At 59.5% G+C, this 22,998-nt stretch overlaps 1 protein-coding gene across 1 annotated transcript in view; it reads left to right on the top strand.

Annotated features, from left to right (window-relative positions):
• Window positions 1-1,236: 1,236 nt before the first annotated feature.
• Window positions 1,237-22,998, top strand: part of LOC137308127 (helicase SRCAP-like) — a gene marked incomplete at its 5' end in the record, with an annotated part of 37,398 nt that continues 15,636 nt past the window's right edge. The window contains 12 exon segments of the mRNA XM_067977025.1: window positions 1,237-1,542; window positions 2,472-2,503; window positions 2,505-2,567; window positions 2,569-2,638; window positions 3,060-3,269; window positions 3,855-4,106; window positions 5,535-5,692; window positions 9,810-10,138; window positions 11,657-11,859; window positions 12,214-12,383; window positions 17,216-17,412; window positions 18,551-18,665. Coding sequence (XP_067833126.1) covers window positions 1,237-1,542; window positions 2,472-2,503; window positions 2,505-2,567; window positions 2,569-2,638; window positions 3,060-3,269; window positions 3,855-4,106; window positions 5,535-5,692; window positions 9,810-10,138; window positions 11,657-11,859; window positions 12,214-12,383; window positions 17,216-17,412; window positions 18,551-18,665 — 2,105 coding nt within the window.

Below are 22,998 nucleotides of genomic sequence, written 5' to 3'. Positions count from 1 at the left end.
GTACACTGACTGGTGTCTCTCAGTCCCCTCTCTCTCAGGGAGATATCTGGACACTGACTGGTGTCTCTCAGTCCCCTCTCTCTCAGGGAGATATCTGTACACTGACTGGTGTCTCTTCGTCCCCTCTCTCAGGGAGATATCTGTACACTGACTGGTGTCTCTCAGTCCCCTCTCTCTCAGGGAGATATCTGTACACTGACTGGTGTCTCTCAGTCCCCTCTCTCTCAGGGAGATATCTGGACACTGACTGGTGTCTCTCAGTCCCCTCTCTCTCAGGGAGATATCTGTACACTGACTGGTGTCTCTCAGTCCCTCTCAGGGAGATATCTGTACACTGACTGGTGTCTCTCAGTCCCCTCTCTCTCAGGGAGATATCTGTACACTGACTGGTGTCTCTCAGTCCCCTCTCTCAGGGAGATATCTGTACACTGACTGGTGTCTCTCAGTCCCCTCTCTCTCAGGGAGATATCTGTACACTGACTGGTGTCTCTCAGTCCCCTCTCTCTCAGGGAGATATCTGTACACTGACTGGTGTCTCTCAGTCCCCCCTCTCTCAGGGAGATATCTGTGCACTGACTGGTGTCTCTCAGTCCCCTCTCTCTCAGGGAGATATCTGTACACTGACTGGTGTCTCTCAGTCCCTCTCTCTCAGGGAGATATCTGTACACTGATTGGTGTCTCTCAGTCCTCTCTCTCTCAGGGAGATATCTGTACACTGACTGGTGTCTCTCAGTCCCCTCTCTCTCAGGGAGATATCTGTACACTGACTGGTGTCTCTCAGTCCCCTCTCTCTCAGGGAGATATTCTGTACACTGACTGGTGTCTCTCAGTCCCCTCTCTCTCAGGGAGATATCTGTACACTGACTGGTGTCTGTCAGTCCCCTCTCTCTCAGGGAGATATCTGTACACTGACTGGTGTCCTCTCAGTCCCCTCTCTCTCAGGGAGATATCTGTACACTGACTGGTGTCTCTCAGTCCCCCCCTCTCTCAGGGAGATATCTGTACACTGACTGGTGTCTCTCAGTCCCCTCCCTCTCGCGGTGATAACCCTGGGGAAAGTGGCCTCAAAGCGAGGATTGATTTGGGTCGTTTCGCGCTGCCTCCTGCAGTTGAAGAGCGTGCAGATGATCGGGATGTGGGGAGGGGGGGGGGGTGTTGTGTTGCCCTCGGGATGTTGGGGGAGTTGCGATTGCTCCCCAACCGATTATAACTTACCGCCTTTGTCTCTCGTTCCAGGTCTGCCGACCCCGCTCACCTTGTCCCACGTGGTGACCAGCGCCCCCCGGCCCATCCTGAGCGCCCCCAGGCCGCACGTGCCCCCCGTGGCTGCCCCCCACCTCCCCGGGGCCGGGGTCAGGCCCTTGCCCCTCTCGGCCGTGCGGGTCACCACCGCCACGCTGACCCCTGGCACCATTGGCAACCTGGTGACCCCCGCCCCGGTCCAGGGCTCCCAGCACCTCACCGGCTTCACCGTGCCTGGAGCCGCCACTGCCATCCCACAACGATTCATCCTGTCTCCGGACATGCAGGCCCGGCTACCCAGTAAGTCGTGTCCCGGCGGGAGAGGAGGGGGGGCGGGAGTGTCGGGGGAGGGGGGGCGGGGAGTGTCGGGGGAGGGGGGCGGGAGTGTCGGGGGAGGGGGGGGGGGGGCGGGAGTGTCGGGGGAGGGGGGGGGGGCGGGAGTGTCGGGGGAGGGGGGGGGGGCGGGGAGTGTCGGGGGAGGGGGGGGGGCGGGAGTGTCGGGGGAGGGGGGGGGCGGGAGTGTCGGGGGAGGGCGGGGAGGGAGTGTCGGGGGAGGGGGGGGAGGGAAGTGTCGGGGGAGGGGGGGAGGGAGTGTCGGGGGGAGGGAGTGTCGGGGGAGGGGGGGTGGGGAGTGTCGGGGGAGGGGGGGGGCGGGAGTGTCGGGGGAGGGGGGGGGCGGGAGTGTCGGGGGAGGGGGGGGCCGGAGTGTCGGGGGAGGGGGGGGGCGGGGGGAGTGTCGGAGGGGGGAGGGGCGGGAGGAGTGTCGGAGGGGGGGGAGGGGGCGGGAGGAGTGTCGGAGGGGGGAGAGGGAACGTCGGGGGAGAAGGGCTCCAGTTCTCACCTGGGGCTGTTTTGGGGTCCCTGGGGAAGATGGTGGAGGGGGAGAGCGGTCACCCAGAGCTGTTGCTGTCTGTCCTCTCCTTTTACAGGGAGGGGTGTGGGGCATCGGGCCAGTTTGTGATGCCCATGTAGTTGAATATCCCACTTCGTCGGGGCGGGGGCCGAAATTAACTCGGGTGGAATAAGAGATGGGCCTCTGCCCTGTGGTGACGGAGTGTTGGGACTGTGGGGCGGGGAGCAGAGGGGGAGTTGGCGGGGAGCGGAGAGTTGGAGGGGGCGGGGAGTGGGCAGGGAGCGGAGGGGGGAGTCGGAGGGGGGCAGGGAGGTGGTCGGGGTTGTCTGGCGGTCGTCTGCCACCCGTTGACTTGTGTTTCGTTTCCCCTTTCCAGCGGGGGAGGTGGTCAGCATCGGTCAGTTGGCCCTCGCTGGCCAACCGGCAGGGCCAGGCCACCCAGGGCAGCAAGCCCGTCACCTTCCAGATCCAGGGGCAACAAGCTGACGCTCGCCGGGACGCAGATCCGGCAGGTGGCTGTCGGGCAGCCCCGCCAAGTCCAAGGTAGGTCTCTTCCCCTCGTCCCCTTCGCCCTCCCCGCCAAGTCCAAGGTAGGTCTCTTCCCCTCGTCCCCTTCGCCCACTCCTGCAGGGGGGAGGGTCTCCCGGTCCGCTGGCTTCTGAAAACCTCGGTGTCTGAACCCGGGGTCGGTGGGGGGGTGCCGACAGCTTTAGCCGAGACGGTTTATATTTTGCCGTCTGGCGTCGATGCGTCTGACTCTGATCTGATAATGGCCTCGCCTGTCGTTCACCAACTGGAACGCGTTCTCTGACTCCAGGAGCAATGGCGCCCTTGGCTGTAATTAAACCTGGCTCTGGGCGGCCCCCTCCCTCCTTCTTCCTCCCCCCTCCCCCCTCCCCCCTCCCCCCTCCCCCCTCCTCCTCCTCTCTGACTCTCGCTCCCCTCTCTCTCTCTCTCCTTCCAGGCAACGTGGTTCACCTGGTGTCCACCAGCGGGCACCACATCATCGGGCAGCCCGCCCAGCTGGCCCTGATCCAGGCCATGGCGCAGCAGAACGCCCAGGCCACGATGGGAGTGCAGGCCTCCCTGCAGACGGTCGCCGGCCCTCAGTCCACAATCTCCACTGCTGCTACTGCCTCTCCCGGACTGACCGTCCCGCTCACCGCCACTCAAGGTATGACATCTCGACCTCTCTCTCTCTCTGTGCTGTTGTCTCTCTCTCTCTCTCTCTGGTTGTTTCTCCCCCTGTGGTGCGCAGGGTGGGTGGGTGGGTGTCTCTGACTCGTTTCGCAGAGGGCCCTTGCAGACAAAAGGAGCTCTTCACCCCCCTCCTCGGTCTGGGCTGCGCTGGATCTCGGGTCCCAGAGGGTGAAAGGACCGTATCTGACGGGTCCCCCTCCATCAGATTTAATCCTTCCGGGTCGCGAGAGACAGCGAGGGAGAAGGGATCTCGGAGAGTCGGGAGAGCAGCGGCGCCAAGGAATCCGACGCAATGTCGTCCGCAGGATAGGGGTGGGAATTGGGGAAGGACGCTGGGGACGTGGGCGGGGTGGGGAGCGGCTGTGGGGCTGTGAGGAGGGAAACGGAGGGGGCTGTGGTAACCTGGGGGGTTTGTCGTGGGCCGTGGGGGTCTGGGGGATGTCACTGGGAGGTGGGGGGATGTGGCGATCTGGGGATGGGGGGAGGAGGATGTGATTTGTTCTGCCACTAATTGTGTGTCTCTCTCTCTCTCTCTCTCTCTCTCTCTCCCCGTCCTCAGTGCCCGGTTCGGTGATGGCCAGCTCGGGCGTGGTGAAGATCGTGGTGCGCCAGGCACCCAAGGAAGGTTTCCCGCTGGCCGTGCACGCCCCCCGGCCCCTCGCCGTCTCCGCCGCCCGCTTCCCCACCGTGGTCACCCCGGCCCGGGTCCAGCTGCCCGCCTCCGCCCTCGCCGTCTCCGGCGCCCACCTCTCTACGGCCCCCCGCCCGGTGCTGCGGGTGGTGCACGCGCCCGCGCTCAACGCCGAACAAGGTAACCGCCCGCGGGGAAACGGGCTCTCTCGGTGCGCGCTCCCGCTGGGTGAGGCTCCTCGTGGGGAGCACTGCGCTCGGTACTGCCCCGAGTGGAGGGTGGGGAGCACTGTGCTCGGTACTGCCCCCCAGTGGAGGGTGGGTACACTGTGCTCGGTACTGCCCCTCGTGGAGGGTGGGGGGCACTGCGCTCGGTACTGCCCCCCAGTGGAGGGTGGGTACACTGTGCTCGGTACTGCCCCTAGTGGAGGGTGGGGGGCACTGCGCTCGGTACTGCCCCCCAGTGGAGGGTGGGTACACTGTGCTCGGTACTGCCCCTAGTGGAGGGTGGGGGGCACTGCGCTCGGTACTGCCCCCCAGTGGAGGGTGGGTACACTGTGCTCGGTACTGCCCCTAGTGGAGGGTGAGGGGCACTGTGCTCGGTACTGCCCCTAGTGGAGGGTGAGGGGCACTGTGCTCGGTACTGCCCCGAGTGGAGGGTGAGGGGCACTGTGCTCGGTACTGCCCCCAGTGGAGGGTGAGGGGCACTGCGCTCGGTACTGCCCCCCAGTGGAGGGTGAGGGGCACTGCGCTCGGTACTGCCCCCCAGTGGAGGGTGAGGGGCACTGCGCTCGGTACTGCCCCCCAGTGGAGGGTGAGGGGCACTGCGTTCGGTACTGCCGCTAGTGGAGGGTGAGGGGCACTGTGCTCGGTACTGCCCCGAGTGGAGGGTGGGGGGCACTGTGCTCGGTACTGCCCCGAGTGGAGGGTGGGGAGCACTGTGCTCGGTACTGCCCCTAGTGGAGGGTGAGGGGCACTGTGCTCGGTACTGCCCCTAGTGGAGGGTGAGGGGCACTGTGCTCGGTACTGCCCCTAGTGGAGGGTGAGGGGCACTGTGCTCGGTACTGCCCCCCAGTGGAGGGTGAGGGGCACTGTGCTCGGTACTGCCCCCCAGTGGAGGGTGAGGGGCACTGTGCTCGGTACTGCCCCCCAGTGGAGGGTGAGGGGCACTGTGCTCGGTACTGCCCCTAGTGGAGGGTGAGGGGCACTGTGCTCGGTACTGCCCCCCAGTGGAGGGTGAGGGGCACTGTGCTCGGTACTGCCCCCCAGTGGAGGGTGGGGGGCACTGCGCTGGGTACTGCCACCCTAGTGGAGGGTGGGGGGCACTGCGCTCGGTACTGCCACCCTAGTGGAGGGTGGGGGGCACTGCACTCGGTACTGCCCCCCGAGTGGAGGGTGGGGGCACTGCGCTCGGTACTGCCCCTAGTGGAGGGTGGGGGGCACTGCGCTCGGTACTGCCCCCCCTAGTGGAGGGTGGGGGGCACTGCACTCGGTACTGCCCCCCGAGTGGAGGGTGGGGGGCACTGCGCTCGTTACTGCCCCGAGTGGAGGGACCCCACCCCATGGAAGAACTGACTTGACGTGACGCCTGTCTCTTTCTTGCCCTCAGCCGCTCCCACCGTGACCAGACTGGTGGTAGCCGGACCCACCCTGTCGGAGAAGGAGGACGCGGAGCTACCCCAGGCCCCACCGCTCACATCTACCTCACTGGCCGCCCAGAGGCCGCGGCGGCACCCTGCTCCACCACCCAGATCACCCTTCCACCTGGTAAGCTCACCGAGCGGGTGACTCTCCCACCCCCAAACCTCCCGTCGCTGCGGCTTCACCGTCGCCAATTGCCTTATTGGCCCCCATTCAGTTTTTGCTATGTCAACCGTCACAAGATGGCCGCCGTGGTGTAAGCTTCTTTGCGTGCCCGCATGATGCCACGGGTTGAAGTGGGGGGTTGGGATTTGCTGATAAGGCATGGGTTGCACCTCTGGGGTCCTGGCTTCATGCCCCCCCCCCCCCTGCCCCCAATGGGGTGGAAGTCCCTCCTTTGCCTCCCCGGGTGTACATGAAATGAGCTTGTTGTATTTTGGGACGTGGGAATGGCTGACATTTATTGACCATTCCACCCCCCCCCCCAATAGTTGCCCCTCGAGAAGGTTGGTGGTGATGGGCCGCCTTCAACCTCTCCAAGAAGCCCTCCAACCCTCCGAGACCCCTGCGCTCCTCCAATTCCGCCCTCTTGTCCATCCCCCCCCCGCTCCCTTCGCCCCACCATTGGCGGCCGTGCCTCCAGCCGCCTGGGCCCCGAGCTCTGGAATTCCCTCCCCAAACCCCCTCTGTCGCGCCCCCCCCCCTCCTCCTCCTCCTTAAAGACGCTCCTTAAAAACCTACTTCTTCGACCGAGCACTTGGTCGCCCCATCTCTTGTCTCCTTTGGCTCAACGTACGTTTTGTGTCTGATTTACGCTCCTGTGGAGGGCCTTGGGACGTCTTACTGCGTTAAAGGTGCTATATGAATGCAAATTGTTGTGTAACTGCAGAATAGTACAGTGCCGTCCCCCTCCTGAGCAGCAGAATAGTACAGTGCCGTCCCCCTCCTTAGCAGCAGAATAGTACAGTGCCGTCCCCCTCCTTAGCAGCAGAATAGTACAGTGCCGTCCCCCTCCTTAGCAGCAGAATCCCCCTCCTTAGCAGCAGAATAGTACAGTGCCGACCCCCCTCCTTAGCAGCAGAATAGCCCTACAGTGCCGTCCCCCTCCTTAGCAGCAGAATAGTACAGTGCCGCCCCCCTCCTTAGCAGCAGAATAGTACAGTGCCGTCCCCCGCCTTGAGCAGCAGAATAGTACAGAGTGCCGTCCCCCCTCCTTAGCAAGCAGAATAGTACAGTGCCGTCCCCCCTCCTTAGCAGCAGAATAGTACAGTGCCGTCCCCCCTCCTTAGCAGCAGAATAGTACAGTGCCGTCCCCCCTCCTTAGCAGCAGAATAGTACAGTGCCGTCCCCCTCCTTAGCAGCAGAATAGTACAGTGCCGTCCCCCCTCCTTAGCAGCAGAATAGTACAGTGCCGTCCCCCTCCTTAGCAGCAGAATAGTACAGTGCCGTCCCCCTCCTTAGCAGCAGAATAGTACAGTGCCGCCCCCTCCTTAGCAGCAGAATAGTACAGTGCCGTCCCCCCTCCTTAGCAGCAGAATAGTACAGTGCCGTCCCCCTCCTTAGCAGCAGAATAGTACAGTGCCGTCCCCCCTCCTTAGCAGCAGAATAGTACAGTGCCGTCCCCCTCCTTAGCAGCAGAATAGTACAGTGCCCGCCCCCCTCCTTAGCAGCAGAATAGTACAGTGCCGCCCCCTCCTTAGCAGCAGAATAGTACAGTGCCGTCCCCCTCCTTAGCAGCAGAATAGTACAGTGCCGTCCCCCTCCTTAGCAGCAGAATAGTACAGTGCCGTCCTCCTCCTTAACAGCAGAATAGTACAGTGCCGTCCCCCTCCTTAGCAGCAGAATAGTACAGTGCCGTCCCCCTCCTTAGCAGCAGAATAGTACAGTGCCGTCCCCCTCCTTAGCAGCAGAATAGTACAGTGCCGTCCCCCTCCTTAGCAGCAGAATAGTACAGTGCCGTCCTCCTCCTTAGCAGCAGAATAGTACAATGCCGTCCCCCCTCCTTAGCAGCAGAATAGTACAGTGCCGTCCCCCTCCTTAGCAGCAGAATAGTACAGTGCCGTCCCCCTCCTTAGCAGCAGAATAGTACAGTGCCGTCCTCCTCCTTAGCAGCAGAATAGTACAGTGCCGTCCTCCTCCTTAGCAGCAGAATAGTACAGTGCCGTCCCCTCCTTAGCAGCAGAATAGTACAGTGCCGTCCCCCTCCTTAGCAGCAGAATAGTGCAGTGCCGCCCCCTCCTTAGCAGCAGAATAGTGCAGTGCCGTCCCCCTCCTTAGCAGCAGAATAGTGCAGTGCCGTCCCCGCCTTAGCAGCAGAATAGTGCAGTGCCGTCCCCGCCTTAGCAGCAGAATAGTACAGTGCCGTCCCCGCCTTAGCAGCAGAATAGTACAGTGCCGTCCCCCGCCTGAGCAGCAGAATAGTACAGTGCCGCCCCCCTCCTTAGCAGCAGAATAGTACAGTGCCGTCCCCCTCCTTAGCAGCAGAATAGTACAGTGCCGTCCCCCGCCTGAGCAGCAGAATAGTACAGTGCCGCCCCCTCCTTAGCAGCAGAATAGTACAGTGCCGTCCCCCTCCTTAGCAGCAGAATAGTACCGTGCCGCCCCCTCCTTAGCAGCAGAATAGTACAGTGCCGCCCCCCTCCTTAGCAGCAGAATAGTACAGTGCCGTCCCCCTCCTTAGCAGCAGAATAGTACAGTGCCGCCCCCCTCCTTAGCAGCAGAATAGTACAGTGCCGTCCCCCGCCTGAGCAACAGAATAGTACAGTGCCGCCCCCCTCCTTAGCAGCAGAATAGTACAGTGCCGTCCCCCCTCCTTAGCAGCAGAACAGTACAGTGCCGTCCCCCTCCTTAGCAGCAGAATAGTACAGTGCCGTCCTCCTCCTTAGCAGCAGAATAGTACAATGCCGTCCCCCCTCCTTAGCAGCAGAATAGTACAGTGCCGTCCCCCTCCTTAGCAGCAGAATAGTACAGTGCCGTCCCCCTCCTTAGCAGCAGAATAGTACAGTGCCGTCCTCCTCCTTAGCAGCAGAATAGTACAGTGCCGTCCTCCTCCTTAGCAGCAGAATAGTACAGTGCCGTCCCCTCCTTAGCAGCAGAATAGTACAGTGCCGTCCCCCTCCTTAGCAGCAGAATAGTGCAGTGCCGCCCCCTCCTTAGCAGCAGAATAGTACAGTGCCGTCCTCCTCCTTAGCAGCAGAATAGTACAGTGCCGTCCCCTCCTTAGCAGCAGAATAGTACAGTGCCGTCCCCCTCCTTAGCAGCAGAATAGTGCAGTGCCGCCCCCTCCTTAGCAGCAGAATAGTGCAGTGCCGTCCCCCTCCTTAGCAGCAGAATAGTGCAGTGCCGTCCCCGCCTTAGCAGCAGAATAGTGCAGTGCCGTCCCCGCCTTAGCAGCAGAATAGTACAGTGCCGTCCCCGCCTTAGCAGCAGAATAGTACAGTGCCGTCCCCCGCCTGAGCAGCAGAATAGTACAGTGCCGTCCCCCTCCTTAGCAGCAGAATAGTACAGTGCCGTCCCCCTCCTTAGCAGCAGAATAGTACAGTGCCGTCCCCCTCAGTAGCAGAATAGTACAGTGCCGTCCCCCTCAGTAGCAGAATAGTACAGTGCCGTTCCCTCCTTAGCAGCAGAATAGTACAGTGCCCTCAGTTTAGCAGCAGAATAGTACAGTGCCCTCAGTTTAGCAGCAGAATACTTCAGTGCCGGCGCCCAGTTTAGCAGCAGAATAATACAATGCCGGAGCCCAGTTTAGCAGCAGAATAATACAATGCCGGAGCCCGGTTTAGCAGCAGAATAATACACTGTCGGAGCCCGGTTTAGCAGCAGAATAATACAATGTCGGAGCCCAGTTTAGCAGCAGAATACTACAGTGTCTGAGCCCAGTTTAGCAGCAGAATACTACAGTGTCGGAGCCCAGTTTAGCAGCAGAATACTACAGTGTCGGAGCCCAGTTTAGCAGCAGAATAATACAATGTCGGAGCCCAGTTTAGCAGCAGAATAATACAATGCCGGAGCCCGGTTTAGACGCAGAATAATACAATGCCGGAGCCCGGTTTAGACGCAGAATAATACAGTATCGGAGCCCAGTTTAGACGCAGAATAATAGTGTCGGAGCCCAGTTTAGACGCAGAATAATAGTGTCGGAGCCCAGTTTAGCAGCAGAATAATACAATGTCGGAGCCCGGTTTAGCAGCAGAATAATACAATGCCCGAGGAGTGACGTCCGACCTCCCCTCCTGCGTTACAGGAATCGCTGGACCAGAAGCGCCGTCTCCATCGGCAGGAGCGTCTGGATCGCATCCTCGCGGTCAACGAGCGGCGGTGCGCGCCCTCGCCCGTCTACGGCAGCGAGGTGCTGCGGCTCTGCTCCCTCTCGGCTCCTCCTCCCCCCGCCTCGGCGGAGAGTCCCCCCGAGGGCGGGGGCTGGCGGGGGCTGGGCTACGCCCACTGCCTGGCGGCCCAGGTGGGCAGGGAGGCCCGCCGTCCCGAGGCGTACTGGAGGACCACGCGGGCGCTGGACGGGGCCGTGCGCAACCCCGAGGACAGGATCGAGGAGCTGGCGGACATTATTGACAGGTGGGTTCACGATCGGGGGGGGCTGTGCTCTGTATCGAACCCTGTACCTGACCCTGGGAGTGTTTAACGGGACAGTGTAGAGGGAGCTTTACTCTGTATCTAACCCTGTACCTGACCCTGGGAGTGTTTGATGGGACAGTGTAGAGGGAGCTTTACTCTGTATCTAACCCTGTACCTGACCCTGGGAGTGTTTAACGGGACAGTGTAGAGGGAGCTTTACTCTGTATCTAACCCCGTACCTGCCCTGGGAGTGTTTGATGGGACAGTGTAGAGGGAGCTTTACTCTGTATCTAACCCTGTACCTGACCCTGGGAGTGTTTGATGGGACAGTGTAGAGGGAGCTTTACTCTGTATCGAACCCTGTACCTGCCCTGGGAGTGTTTGACGGGACAGTGTAGAGGGAGCTTTACTCTGTATCTAACTCTGTACCTGACCCTGGGAGTGTTTGATGGGACAGTGTAGAGGGAGCTTTACTCTGTATCGAACCCTGTACCTGCCCTGGGAGTGTTTGATGGGACAGTGTAGAGGGAGCTTTACTCTGTATCTAACCCTGTACCCGCCCTGGGAGTGTTTGATGGGACAGTGTAGAGGGAGCTTTACTCTGTATCTAACCCTGTACCTGCCCTGGGAGTGTTTGATGGGACAGTGTAGAGGGAGCTTTACTCTGTATCTAACCCTGTACCTGCCCTGGGAGTGTTTGACGGGACAGTGTAGAGGGAGCTTTACTCTGTATCGAACCCTGTACCTGCCCTGGGAGTGTTTGATGGGACAGTGTAGAGGGAGCTTTACTCTGTATCTAACCCTGTACCTGACCCTGGGAGTGTTTGATGGGACAGTGTAGAGGGAGCTTTACTCTGTATCTAACCCTGTACCTGCCCTGGGAGTGTTTGATGGGACAGTGTAGAGGGAGCTTTACTCTGTATCTAACCCTGTACCTGCCCTGGGAGTGTTTGACGGGACAGTGTAGAGGGAGCTTTACTCTGTATCTCACCCTGTACCTGCCCTGGGAGTGTTTGATGGGACAGTGTAGAGGGAGCTTTACTCTGTATCTAACCCTGTACCTGCCCTGGGAGTGTTTGACGGGACAGTGTAGAGGGAGCTTTACTCTGTATCTAACCCTGTACCTGACCCTGGGAGTGTTTGACTGGACAGTGTAGAGGGAGCTTTACTCTGTATCTAACCCTGTACCTGACCCTGGGAGTGTTTGATGGGACAGTGTAGAGGGAGCTTTACTCTGTATCTAACCCTGTACCTGCCCTGGGAGTGTTTGATGGGACACTGTAGAGGGAGCTTTACTCTGTATCTCACCCTGTACCTTGTACCTGCCCTGGGAGTGTTTGATGGGACAGTGTAGAGGGAGCTTTACTCTGTATCTAACCCTGTACCTGCCCTGGGAGTGTTTGATGGGACAGTGTAGAGGGAGCTTTACTCTGTATCTGACCCTTTTGGTGAGAATCCAGGGTCTGTCTTGTTGCAGTGATGCGCCTGTTTACATCTCTCTCTCTCTCCCCCCGGTAGGTTTATTTTTGTTATACCTCCTGTGGAGGCCCCTGCTATCCGTATGCACGTCTCCCACCCTCACCCCTCCTCGCTGCACCATCACATGTTGCTGACAGACGCCCTCCATCAGCAGCTCTCGCCCAGGACAGCCCGTCTGCACCGCACCATCTGCAACATGAGGACCCAGTTCCCAGACCTCCGGCTCATCCAGTACGATTGTGGTGAGTGGGTGTCTGAGCAAGGGAGGGCGTGGGGGGCTGTAACTTTCCTCTCCTGGTGTTGGAGAAAATGCACACAGGAGGGCCCGGCCCCGAGGGAGGGCCCGGCCCCGAGGGAGGGCCCGGCCCCGAGGGAGGGCCCGGCCCCGAGGGAGGGCCCGGCCCCGAGGGAGGGCCCGGCCCGGCCCCGCACTGTGGAACTCTGTGCGGTCAGCCCTCCGGATATACCTGAGCTCCCGAGACTGACTCTCCGAGACGCCGGGGCGTCGCGGTGGGATGAGGAGGGCGGGGGTCCCTCGTGCGTTCCTTCCCGCTCCGTCTAATCCCGCCTCCCGCTCTGTCTATCTGTCCCCACAGGCAAGCTGCAGGTTCTGGACCTGCTCCTCCGCAGGTTGAAGACAGGTGGGCACCGGGTGTTACTGTTCACCCAGATGACACGAATGCTGGACATTCTGGAGCAGTTCCTCAACTTCCACGGTCACATCTACCTGAGGCTGGACGGCAGCACGCGGGTGGAACAGCGACAGGTAAGCGGATCCAAGGGGGCTTTCGTCTGTGCCCCGGGGGGCAGCGTGGGGCCGCGCCGCTTTCGGAGCTGGTGTCCGGAGGTGCGATCCAACCGCACCGAGCCCCCGGTCTGCTGAGGGAACATTAACGGGCTGAATGGCCGGCCTTTGTAGTTCAACAGACCTCTGGAGTCAGGCGGTCGTGGGTTCGAGCCCCGGAATCCAGGCCCGCCGTTAACCGGTTGCTGGTACTGAGGGAGCGCCGCGCTGTGGGAGGGTCGGTACCGAGGGAGCGCCGCGCTGTGGGAGGGTCGGTACCGAGGGAGCGCCGCGCTGTCGGAGGGTCGGTACCGAGGGAGCGCCGCACTGTCGGAGGGTCGGTACCGAGGGAGCGCCGCGCTGTCGGAGGGTCGGTACCGAGGGAGCGCCGCGCTGTCGGAGGGTCGGTACCGAGGGAGCGCCGCGCTGTCGGAGGGTCGGTACCGAGGGAGCGCCGCGCTGTCGGAGGGTCGGTACCGAGGGAGCGCCGCGCTGTCGGAGGGTCGGTACCGAGGGAGCGCCGCGCTGTCGGAGGGTCGGTACCGAGGGAGCGCCGCGCTGTCGGAGGGTCGGTACTGAGGGAGCGCCGCGCTGTCGGAGGGTCGGTACCGAGGGAGCGCCGCACTGTCGGAGGGTCGGTACCGAGGGAGCGCCGCGCTGTCGGAGGGTCGGTACCGAGGGAGCGCCGCGCTGTCGGAGGGTCGGTACCGAGGGAGCGCCGCGCTGTCGGAGGGTCGGTACCGAGGGAGCGCCGCGCTGTCGGAGGGTCGGTACCGAGGGAGCGCCGCGCTGTCGGAGGGTCGGTACTGAGGGAGCGCCGCGCTGTCGGAGGGTCGGTTCCGAGGGAGCGCCGCGCTGTTGGAGGGTCGGTACTGAGGGAGCGCCGGAGGGTCGGTACTGAGGGAGCACCGCGCTGTGGGAGGGTCGGTACCGAGGGAGCGCCGCACTGCCGGAGGGTCGGTACCGAGGGAGCGCCGCGCTGCCGGAGGGTCGGTACCGAGGGAGCACCGCGCTGTGGGAGGGTCGGTACCGAGGGAGCGCCGCACTGCCGGAGGGTCGGTACCGAGGGAGCGCCGCGCTGTCGGAGGGTCGGTACTGAGGGAGCGCCGCACTGCCGGAGGGTCGGTACCGAGGGAGCGCCGCGCTGCCGGAGGGTCGGTGCCGAGGGAGCGCCGGAGGGTCGGTGCCGAGGGAGCGCCGGAGGGTCGGTGCCGAGGGAGCGCCGGAGGGTCGGTGCCGAGGGAGCGCCGGAGGGTCGGTGCCGAGGGAGCGCCGGAGGGTCGGTGCCGAGGGAGCGCCGGAGGGTCGGTGCCGAGGGAGCGCCGGAGGGTCGGTGCCGAGGGAGCGCCGGAGGGTCGGTGCCGAGGGAGCGCCGGAGGGTCGGTGCCGAGGGAGCGCCGGAGGGTCGGTGCCGAGGGAGCGCCGGAGGGTCGGTGCCGAGGGAGCGCCGGAGGGTCGGTGCCGAGGGAGCGCCGGAGGGTCGGTGCCGAGGGAGCGCCGGAGGGTCGGTGCCGAGGGAGCGCCGGAGGGTCGGTGCCGAGGGAGCGCCGGAGGGTCGGTGCCGAGGGAGCGCCGGAGGGTCGGTGCCGAGGGAGCGCCGGAGGGTCGGTGCCGAGGGAGCGCCGGAGGGTCGGTGCCGAGGGAGCGCCGGAGGGTCGGTGCCGAGGGAGCGCCGGAGGGTCGGTGCCGAGGGAGCGCCGGAGGGTCGGTGCCGAGGGAGCGCCGGAGGGTCGGTGCCGAGGGAGCGCCGGAGGGTCGGTGCCGAGGGAGCGCCGGAGGGTCGGTGCCGAGGGAGCGCCGGAGGGTCGGTGCCGAGGGAGCGCCGGAGGGTCGGTGCCGAGGGAGCGCCGGAGGGTCGGTGCCGAGGGAGCGCCGGAGGGTCGGTGCCGAGGGAGCGCCGGAGGGTCGGTGCCGAGGGAGCGCCGGAGGGTCGGTGCCGAGGGAGCGCCGGAGGGTCGGTGCCGAGGGAGCGCCGGAGGGTCGGTGCCGAGGGAGCGCCGGAGCCGAGGGAGCGCCGGAGCCGAGGGAGGGTCGGTGCCGAGGGAGGGTCGGTGCCGAGGGAGGGTCGGTGCCGAGGGAGGGTCGGTGCCGAGGGAGGGTCGGTGCCGAGGGAGGGTCGGTGCCGAGGGAGGGTCGGTGCCGAGGGAGGGTCGGTGCCGAGGGAGCGCCGGTGCCGAGGGAGCGCCGGAGGGTCGGTGCCGAGGGAGCGCCGGAGGGTCGGTGCCGAGGGAGCGCCGGAGGGGTCACTCGGTTGTGGGCTTGAGCCTCCTTATCCAATGAAGGGTCACCCCACGTACGAGGAGTCTGGAGTAGTGCTTAGACCGAGACTGGGTACGGGGTAAATGGTTCCCTTCCCTGACAGGCATTGGGAACAGGCGGCCGTTCAGCCCCTCCGCTCTGTTCTCTGCCATTCTATCAGATCTGCACCTCGGCTCCATTTACCCGCCTTGGCTCCAAATCCCTCGATACCCGACAAAAGCCCATCCATCTCGGTCTTAACATTTCCAACTGACCCCCAAACATCTGCAGCCTTTTTGGGGGAAGAGAGTGTTCCAGATTCCCACTCCCCCTTTGTGTGAGGAAATCTTTCCTGACGTCACACCCTGAACGGCCCGAGCTCTGATTTTAAGGTTCTGGCCTCCCCCCACCAGAGGAAATAGTTTCTCTCTCTCTCTCTCTACCCTATCAAATCCTTTAATCATCTTAAACCCCTCGATTAGATCACCCCCTTAATCTCCGACACTCGAGGGAACACAAGCCGAGTCTGTGCAACCTCTCCTCGTCGTTTAACCCTTTTGTCCCCGTTTAGCAAACATTGCAGTCGATATTTTCATGCCGATATATTTTAAGGCTGTTGCTCCTGTGTGTGCAGACAGTTCCCCTGTACTGACCCTTACTAAGGAAAGAGTAGGGCCTATTAGAGTCCCAAAAGGTAACCCGTGTGTGTAGGTGGAAGATGTGGGTACGGTTCTTAATTAATATTTTGCGTCTGTCGTCACAGAAGAGGGGGAACGATGCAGAGATTGTAGTTGAGGAGGAGGGGTGTGAAATATTGGACGGGATAAACACAGTGAGAGAGGAAGTATTAAGGGGTTTAGCATCTTTGAATGTGGGTAAATCGCTAGGCCGCGATGAAATGTATCCCAGGCTGTTCAGAGAAGCCAGGGAGGAAATAGCGGAGGCTCTGACCATCATTTTCCAATCCTCACCTGATACAGGCGTGGTGCCGGAGGATTGGAGGACTGCTAACATTGTACCGTTGTTTAAAAAGGGAGCGAGGGATAGACCGAGTAATTACAGGCCAATCAGTCTGACCTCGGTGGTGTGCAAATTATTGGAAGCAATTCTGAGGGACAGGATAAACCGTCACTTAGAAAGGCACGGACTAATCAAGGACAGTCAGCACGGATTTGTTAAGGGAACTTGATTGAAATTTTTGAGGTGGTAACATGGTGGGTCGATGAGGGTGGCTCGTTTGATGGAGTCTACATGGATTTTAGCAAAGCTTTTGACAAGGTCCCACCTGGCAGACTGGTCAGAAAAGTACAAGCCCTTGGGATCCAAGGGAAAGTGGCAAATTGGATCCAAAATTGGCTCAGTGGCAGGAAGCAAAGGGTAATGGTCGACGGGTGTTTTTGTGACTGGAAGGCTGTTTCCAGTGGGGTTCCGCAGGGCTCGGTACTCGGTCCCTTGCTCTGTGTGTTATATATCAATGATTTGGACTTAAACGTAAGGGGGCGTGATTAAGAAGTTTGCAGATGATACAAAAATTGTCCGTGTGGTTGATAGTGAGGAGGAAAGCTGTGGACTGCAGGAAGCTATCAATGGACTGGTCAGGTGGGCAGAAAAGAGGCAAATGGAATTCAATCCAGAGAAGTGTGAGGTGATGCATTTGGGGAGGGCAAACAAGGCAAGGGAATACACAATAAATGGGAGGATACTGAGAGGTGCAGAGGAAGAGAGGGACCTTGGAGTGCATGTCCACAGATCCCTGAAGGTAGCAGGACAGGTAGATAAGGTGGTTAAGAAGGCATATGGGATACTTTCCTTTATTAGCCGAGGCATCGAATATAAGAGCAGGGAGGTTATGCTGGAACTGTATAAAACATTGGTTAGGCCACAGCTTGAGTACTGAGTACAGTTCTGGTCACCACATTACAGGAAAGATGTGATTGTACTAGAGAGAGGGTGCAGAGGAGATTTACGAGGATGTTGCTCGGGCTGGAGAATTTTAGCTACGAGAAAAGATTGGATCGGCTGGGGTTGTTTTCTTTGGAACAAAGGAGGCTGAGGGGAGATTTAATTGAGGTGTATAAAATTATGAGGGGTCGAGATAGAGTGGATAGGGAGGACCTATTTCCCTTAGCAGAGGGGTCAGTGACCAGGGGGCATAGATTTAAAGTAATTGGTAGAAGGATTAGAGGGGAGCTGAGGAGAAATGTTTTCACCCAGAGGGTGGTGGGGGTCTGGAACTCACTGCCTGAGAGGGTGGGAGAGGCAGAAACCCTCAACTCATTTAAAAAGTACCTGGATGTCCATCTGAGGTGCAGTGACCGACAGGGCTACGGACCAAGTGCTGGAAAGTGGGATTAAGCTGGGTGGCTCGTTTTCGGCCGGCACGGACAACGATGGGCCGAACGGCCTCCTTCTGTGCCGTAGCTTTCTGTGATTCGATGTCCCTGCCCAGTTCCATCAGCCGCCCAGCGATCGGTCTCTCTGGCTGTTGTAAGTCTCGGTGGTGACAGGCCCTGTATCAAGGAGAGCTCCTTCCTTCCTTTGCCCGGCTGACTCTTTCTTCCTTTCCCTCCCCTCAGATCCTGATGGACCGTTTCAACGCGGACAAGCGCATTTTCTGCTTCATCCTGTCGACGCGGAGCGGCGGGGTGGGCGTGAACCTGACCGGGGCCGACACCGTGCTCTTCTACGACAGCGACTGGAACCCCACCATGGACGCCCAGGCCCAGGACAGGTGTCACCGCATCGGACAGACCCGCGACGTACACATCTACAGGTGAGGGGGGGGGAGCAGACGGAATTCATCCTGTCCCCGGGGAGCACTGGGACCACGTGTTCTATATATAAACCCCCCGAACCCCTCGATTAGATTCCAGTCTGTAACTCACTCCCGGGTATCTGTTATTCTATATATAAACCCCCCGAACCCCTCGATTAGATTCCAGTCTGTAACTCACTCCCGGGTATCTGTTATTCTATATATAAACCCCCCCGAACCCCTCGATTAGATTCCAGTCTGTAACTCACTCCCGGGTATCTGTTATTCTATATATAAACCCCCCGAACCCCTCGATTAGATTCCAGTCTGTAACTCACTCCCGGGTATCTGTTATTCTATATATAAACCCCCCCGAACCCCTCGATTAGATTCTAGCCTGTAACTCACTCCCGGGTATCTGTTATTCTATATATAAACCCCCCCGAACCCCTCGATTAGATTCTAGCCTGTAACTCACTCCCGGGTATCTGTTATTCTATATATAAACCCCCCCGAACCCCTCGATTAGATTCCAGTCTGTAACTCACTCCCGGGTATCTGTTCTATATATAAACCCCCCCGAACCCCTCGATTAGATTCCAGTCTGTAACTCACTCCCGGGTATCTGTTATTCTATATATAAACCCCCCCCGAACCCCTCGATTAGATTCCAGTCTGTAACTCACTCCCGGGTATCTGTTATTCTATATATAAACCCCCCGAACCCCTCGATTAGATTCCAGTCTGTAACTCACTCCCGGGTATCTGTTATTCTATATATAAACCCCCCCGAACCCCTCGATTAGATTCCAGTCTGTAACTCACTCCCGGGTATCTGTTATTCTGTATATAAACCCCCCCGAACCCCTCGATTAGATTCCAGTCTGTAACTCACTCCCGGGTATCTGTTATTCTGTATATAAACCCCCCCGAACCCCTCGATTAGATTCCAGTCTGTAACTCACTCCCGGGGATCTGTTATTCTATATATATACCCCCCCGCTGACGCTGGTATCTTGTGACCCGTGCCCAGTCTACACTTCAGGCCCTGGGTAGAGGGAGCGGGGACGGTTTGGATCATGGGGACAGGGTTTACCCCTGAGTGCCCTCCTGGTCTCAGCCTCTTGTCTTGCTCTCTGCTCCGCCCCCCTCCCAGGCTGATCAGTCACAGGACAGTGGAGGAGAACATCCTGAAAAAAGCCAATCAGAAAAGGATGCTGGGAGATCTGGCCATCGAGGGAGGCAACTTCACGACAGCTTTCTTCAAAGAGGTACTGTGAACCCTGGAGAGGTGTCTGGATTGAGTGACGGAGGGATCGAGAGGGCAGGACAGGGGACAGGAGTGTGAGAGGGGAGTACAGAGAGGGGTCGGGTTTGAGAGAGAGCAGTACAGGGGACAGTAGTGTGAGAGGGGAGTACAGAGAGGGGTAGGGTTAGAGACAGAGCAGTACAGGGGACAGTAGTGTGAGAGGAGAGTACAGAGAGGGGTGAGGTTAGAGAGAGAGCAGTACAGGGGACAGTAGTGTGAGAGGAGAGTACAGAGAGGGGTGAGGTTAGAGAGAGACCAGTACAGGGGACAGTAGTGTGTGAGGGGAGTACAGAGAGGGGTCGGGTTAGAGAGAGAGCAGTACAGGGGACAGTAGTGTGAGAGGGGAGTAAAGAGAGGGGTCGGGTTAGAGAGAGAGCAGTACAGGGGACAGTAGTGTGAGAGGGGAGTACAGAGAGGGGTGAGGTTAGAGAGAGAGCAGTACAGGGGACAGTAGTGTGTGTGATCAGTACAGAGAGGGGTAGGGTTAGAGAGAGAGCAGGACAGGGGACAGTAGTGTGTGAGGGGAGTACAGAGAGGGGTGGGGTTAGAGAGAGAGCAGTACAGGGGACAGTAGTGTGTGTGAGGGGAGTACAGAGAGGGGTGGGGTTGGAGAGAGAGCAGGACAGGGGACAGTAGTGTGAGAGGGGAGTACAGAGAGGGGTGAGGTTAGAGAGAGAGCAGTACAGGGGACAGGAGTGTGTGAGGGGAGTACAGAGAGGGGTAGGGTTAGAGAGAGAGCAGTACAGGGGACAGTAGTGTGAGAGGGGAGTACAGAGAGGGGTGAGGTTAGAGAGAGAGCAGTACAGGGGACAGTGGTGTGTGAGGGGAGTACAGAGAGGGGTGAGGTTAGAGAGAGAGCAGTACAGGGGACAGTAGTGTGTGAGAGGGGAGTACAGAGAGGGGTCGGGTTAGAGAGAGAGCAGTACAGGGGACAGTGGTGTGTGAGGGGAGTACAGAGAGGGGTGAGGTTAGAGAGAGAGCAGTACAGGGGACAGTGGTGTGTGAGGGGAGTACAGAGAGGGGTAGGGTTAGAGAGAGAGCAGTACAGGGGACAGTAGTGTGTGAGGGGAGTACAGAGAGGGGTCGGGTTAGAGAGGGAGCAGTACAGGGGACAGTAGTGTGAGAGGGGAGTACAGAGAGGGGTAGGGTTAGAGAGGGAGCAGTACAGGGGACAGTAGTGTGAGAGGAGAGTACAGAGAGGGGTAGGGTTAGAGAGGGAGCAGTCCAGGGGACAGTAGTGTGTGTGATCAGTACAGAGAGGGGTGGGGTTGGAGAGAGAGCAGTACAGGGGACAGTAGTGTGAGAGGGGAGTACAGAGAGGGGTAGGGTTAGAGAGGGAGCAGTCCAGGGGACAGTAGTGTGTGTGATCAGTACAGAGAGGGGTGGGGTTGGAGAGAGAGCAGTACAGGGGAGAGTAGTGTGTGAGGGGAGTACAGAGAGGGGTGGGGTTAGAGAGAGAGCAGTACAGGGGACAGTGGTGTGTGAGAGGAGTACAGAGAGGGGTAGGGTTAGAGAGGGAGCAGTACAGGGGACAGTAGTGTGAGAGGGGAGTACAGAGAGGGGTCGGGTTAGAGAGAGAGCAGTACAGGGGACAGTAGTGTGAGAGGGGAGTACAGAGAGGGGTCGGGTTAGAGAGAGAGCAGTACAGGGGACAGTAGTGTGAGAGGGGAGTACAGAGAGGGGTAGGGTTAGAGAGAGAGCAGTACAGGGGACAGTAGTGTGAGAGGAGAGTACAGAGAGGGGTCAGGTTAGAGAGAGAGCAGTACAGGGGACAGTAGTGTGAGAGGAGTACAGAGAGGGGTAGGGTTAGAGAGAGAGCAGTACAGGGGACAGTAGTGTGAGAGGAGAGTACAGAGAGGGGTAGGGTTAGAGAGAGAGCAGTACAGGGGACAGTAGTGTGTGAGAGGGGAGTACAGAGAGGAGTGAGGTTAGAGAGAGAGCAGTACAGGGGACAGTAGTGTGTGAGGGGAGTACAGAGAGGGGTAGGGTTAGAGAGAGAGCAGTACAGGGGACAGTGGTGTGTGAGAGGGGAGTACAGAGAGGGGTAGGGTTAGAGAGAGAGCAGTACAGGGGACAGGAGTGTGAGAGGGGAGTACAGAGAGGGGTAGGGTTAGAGAGGGAGCAGTACAGGGGACAGTAGTGTGAGAGGGGAGTACAGAGAGGGGTGAGAGAGAGAGAGCAGTACAGGGGACAGTAGTGTGAGAGGGGAGTACAGAGAGGGGTGAGGTTAGAGAGAGAGCAGTACAGGGGACAGTAGTGTGTGAGAGGGGAGTACAGAGAGGGGTGAGGTTAGAGAGAGAGCAGTACAGGGGACAGTAGTGTGTGAGAGGGGAGTACAGAGAGGGGTGAGGTTAGAGAGAGAGCAGTACAGGGGACAGGAGTGTGTGAGGGGAGTACAGAGAGGGGTAGGGTTAGAGAGGGAGCAGTACAGGGGACAGGAGTGTGTGAGGGGAGTACAGAGAGGGGTGAGGTTAGAGAGAGAGCAGTACAGGGGACAGTAGTGTGAGAGGGGAGTACAGAGAGGGGTAGGGTTAGAGAGGGAGCAGTACAGGGGACAGTAGTGTGTGAGGGGAGTACAGAGAGGGGTAGGGTTAGAGAGAGAGCAGTACAGGGGACAGTAGTGTGAGAGGGGAGTACAGAGAGGGGTAGGGTTAGAGAGGGAGCAGTACAGGGGACAGTAGTGTGTGAGGGGAGTACAGAGAGGGGTAGGGTTAGAGAGAGAGCAGTACAGGGGACAGTAGTGTGTGTGATCAGTACAGAGAGGGGTAGGGTTAGAGAGAGAGCAGTACAGGGGACAGGAGTGTGTGAGGGGAGTACAGAGAGGGGTAGGGTTAGAGAGAGAGCAGTACAGGGGACAGTAGTGTGAGAGGGGAGTACAGAGAGGGGTAGGGTTAGAGAGGGAGCAGTACAGGGGACAGTAGTGTGTGAGGGGAGTACAGAGAGGGGTAGGGTTAGAGAGAGAGCAGTACAGGGGACAGTAGTGTGTGTGATCAGTACAGAGAGGGGTGGGGTTAGAGAGAGAGCAGTACAGGGGACAGTAGTGTGAGAGGGGAGTACAGAGAGGGGTGAGGTTAGAGAGAGAGCAGTACAGGGGACAGTAGTGTGTGAGAGGGGAGTACAGAGAGGGGTGAGGTTAGAGAGAGAGCAGTACAGGGGACAGTAGTGTGTGAGGGGAGTACAGAGAGGGGTAGGGTTAGAGAGAGAGCAGTACAGGGGACAGTAGTGTGTGAGGGGAGTACAGAGAAGGGTGAGGTTAGAGAGAGAGCAGGACAGGGGACAGTAGTGTGTGAGGGGAGTACAGAGAGGGGTCGGGTTAGAGAGAGAGCAGGACAGGGGACAGTAGTGTGAGAGGGGAGTAAAGAGAGGGGTGAGGTTAGAGAGAGAGCAGTACAGGGGACAGTAGTGTGAGAGGGGAGTACAGAGAGGGGTCGGGTTAGAGAGAGAGCAGTACAGGGGACAGTAGTGTGAGAGGAGAGCACAGAGAGGGGTAGGGTTAGAGAGAGAGCAGTACAGGGGACAGTAGTGTGAGAGGGGAGTACAGAGAGGGGTAGGGTTAGAGAGAGAGCAGTACAGGGGACAGTAGTGTGAGAGGAGAGCACAGAGAGGGGTAGGGTTAGAGAGAGAGCAGTACAGGGGACAGTAGTGTGAGAGGAGAGTACAGAGAGGGGTAGGGTTAGAGAGAGAGCAGTACAGGGGACAGGAGTGTGTGAGGGGAGTACAGAGAGGGGTAGGGTTAGAGAGAGAGCAGGACAGGGGACAGTAGTGTGTGAGGGGAGTACAGAGAGGGGTAGGGTTAGAGAGAGAGCAGTACAGGGGACAGTAGTGTGTGTGATCAGTACAGAGAGGGGTGGGGTTGGAGAGAGAGCAGTACAGGGGAGAGTAGTGTGAGAGGGGAGTACAGAGAGGGGTAGGGTTAGAGAGAGAGCAGTACAGGGGACAGTAGTGTGAGAGGGGAGTACAGAGAGGGGTGAGGTTAGAGAGAGAGCAGTACAGGGGACAGTAGTGTGTGAGGGGAGTACAGAGAGGGGTAGGGTTAGAGAGAGAGCAGTACAGGGGACAGGAGTGTGAGAGGGGAGTACAGAGAGGGGTGAGGTTAGAGAGAGAGCAGTACAGGGGACAGGAGTGTGAGAGGAGAGTACAGAGAGGGGTAGGGTTAGAGAGGGAGCAGTCCAGGGGACAGTAGTGTGTGTGATCAGTACAGAGAGGGGTGGGGTTGGAGAGAGAGCAGTACAGGGGACAGGAGTGTGAGAGGGGAGTACAGAGAGGGGTAGGGTTAGAGAGAGAGCAGTACAGGG

This window comes from Heptranchias perlo, unplaced genomic scaffold (assembly GCF_035084215.1).
Source record: "Heptranchias perlo isolate sHepPer1 unplaced genomic scaffold, sHepPer1.hap1 HAP1_SCAFFOLD_1213, whole genome shotgun sequence".
NCBI lineage: Eukaryota > Metazoa > Chordata > Chondrichthyes > Hexanchiformes > Hexanchidae > Heptranchias > Heptranchias perlo.
This window is presented reverse-complemented; position numbering and strand designations above follow the sequence as displayed.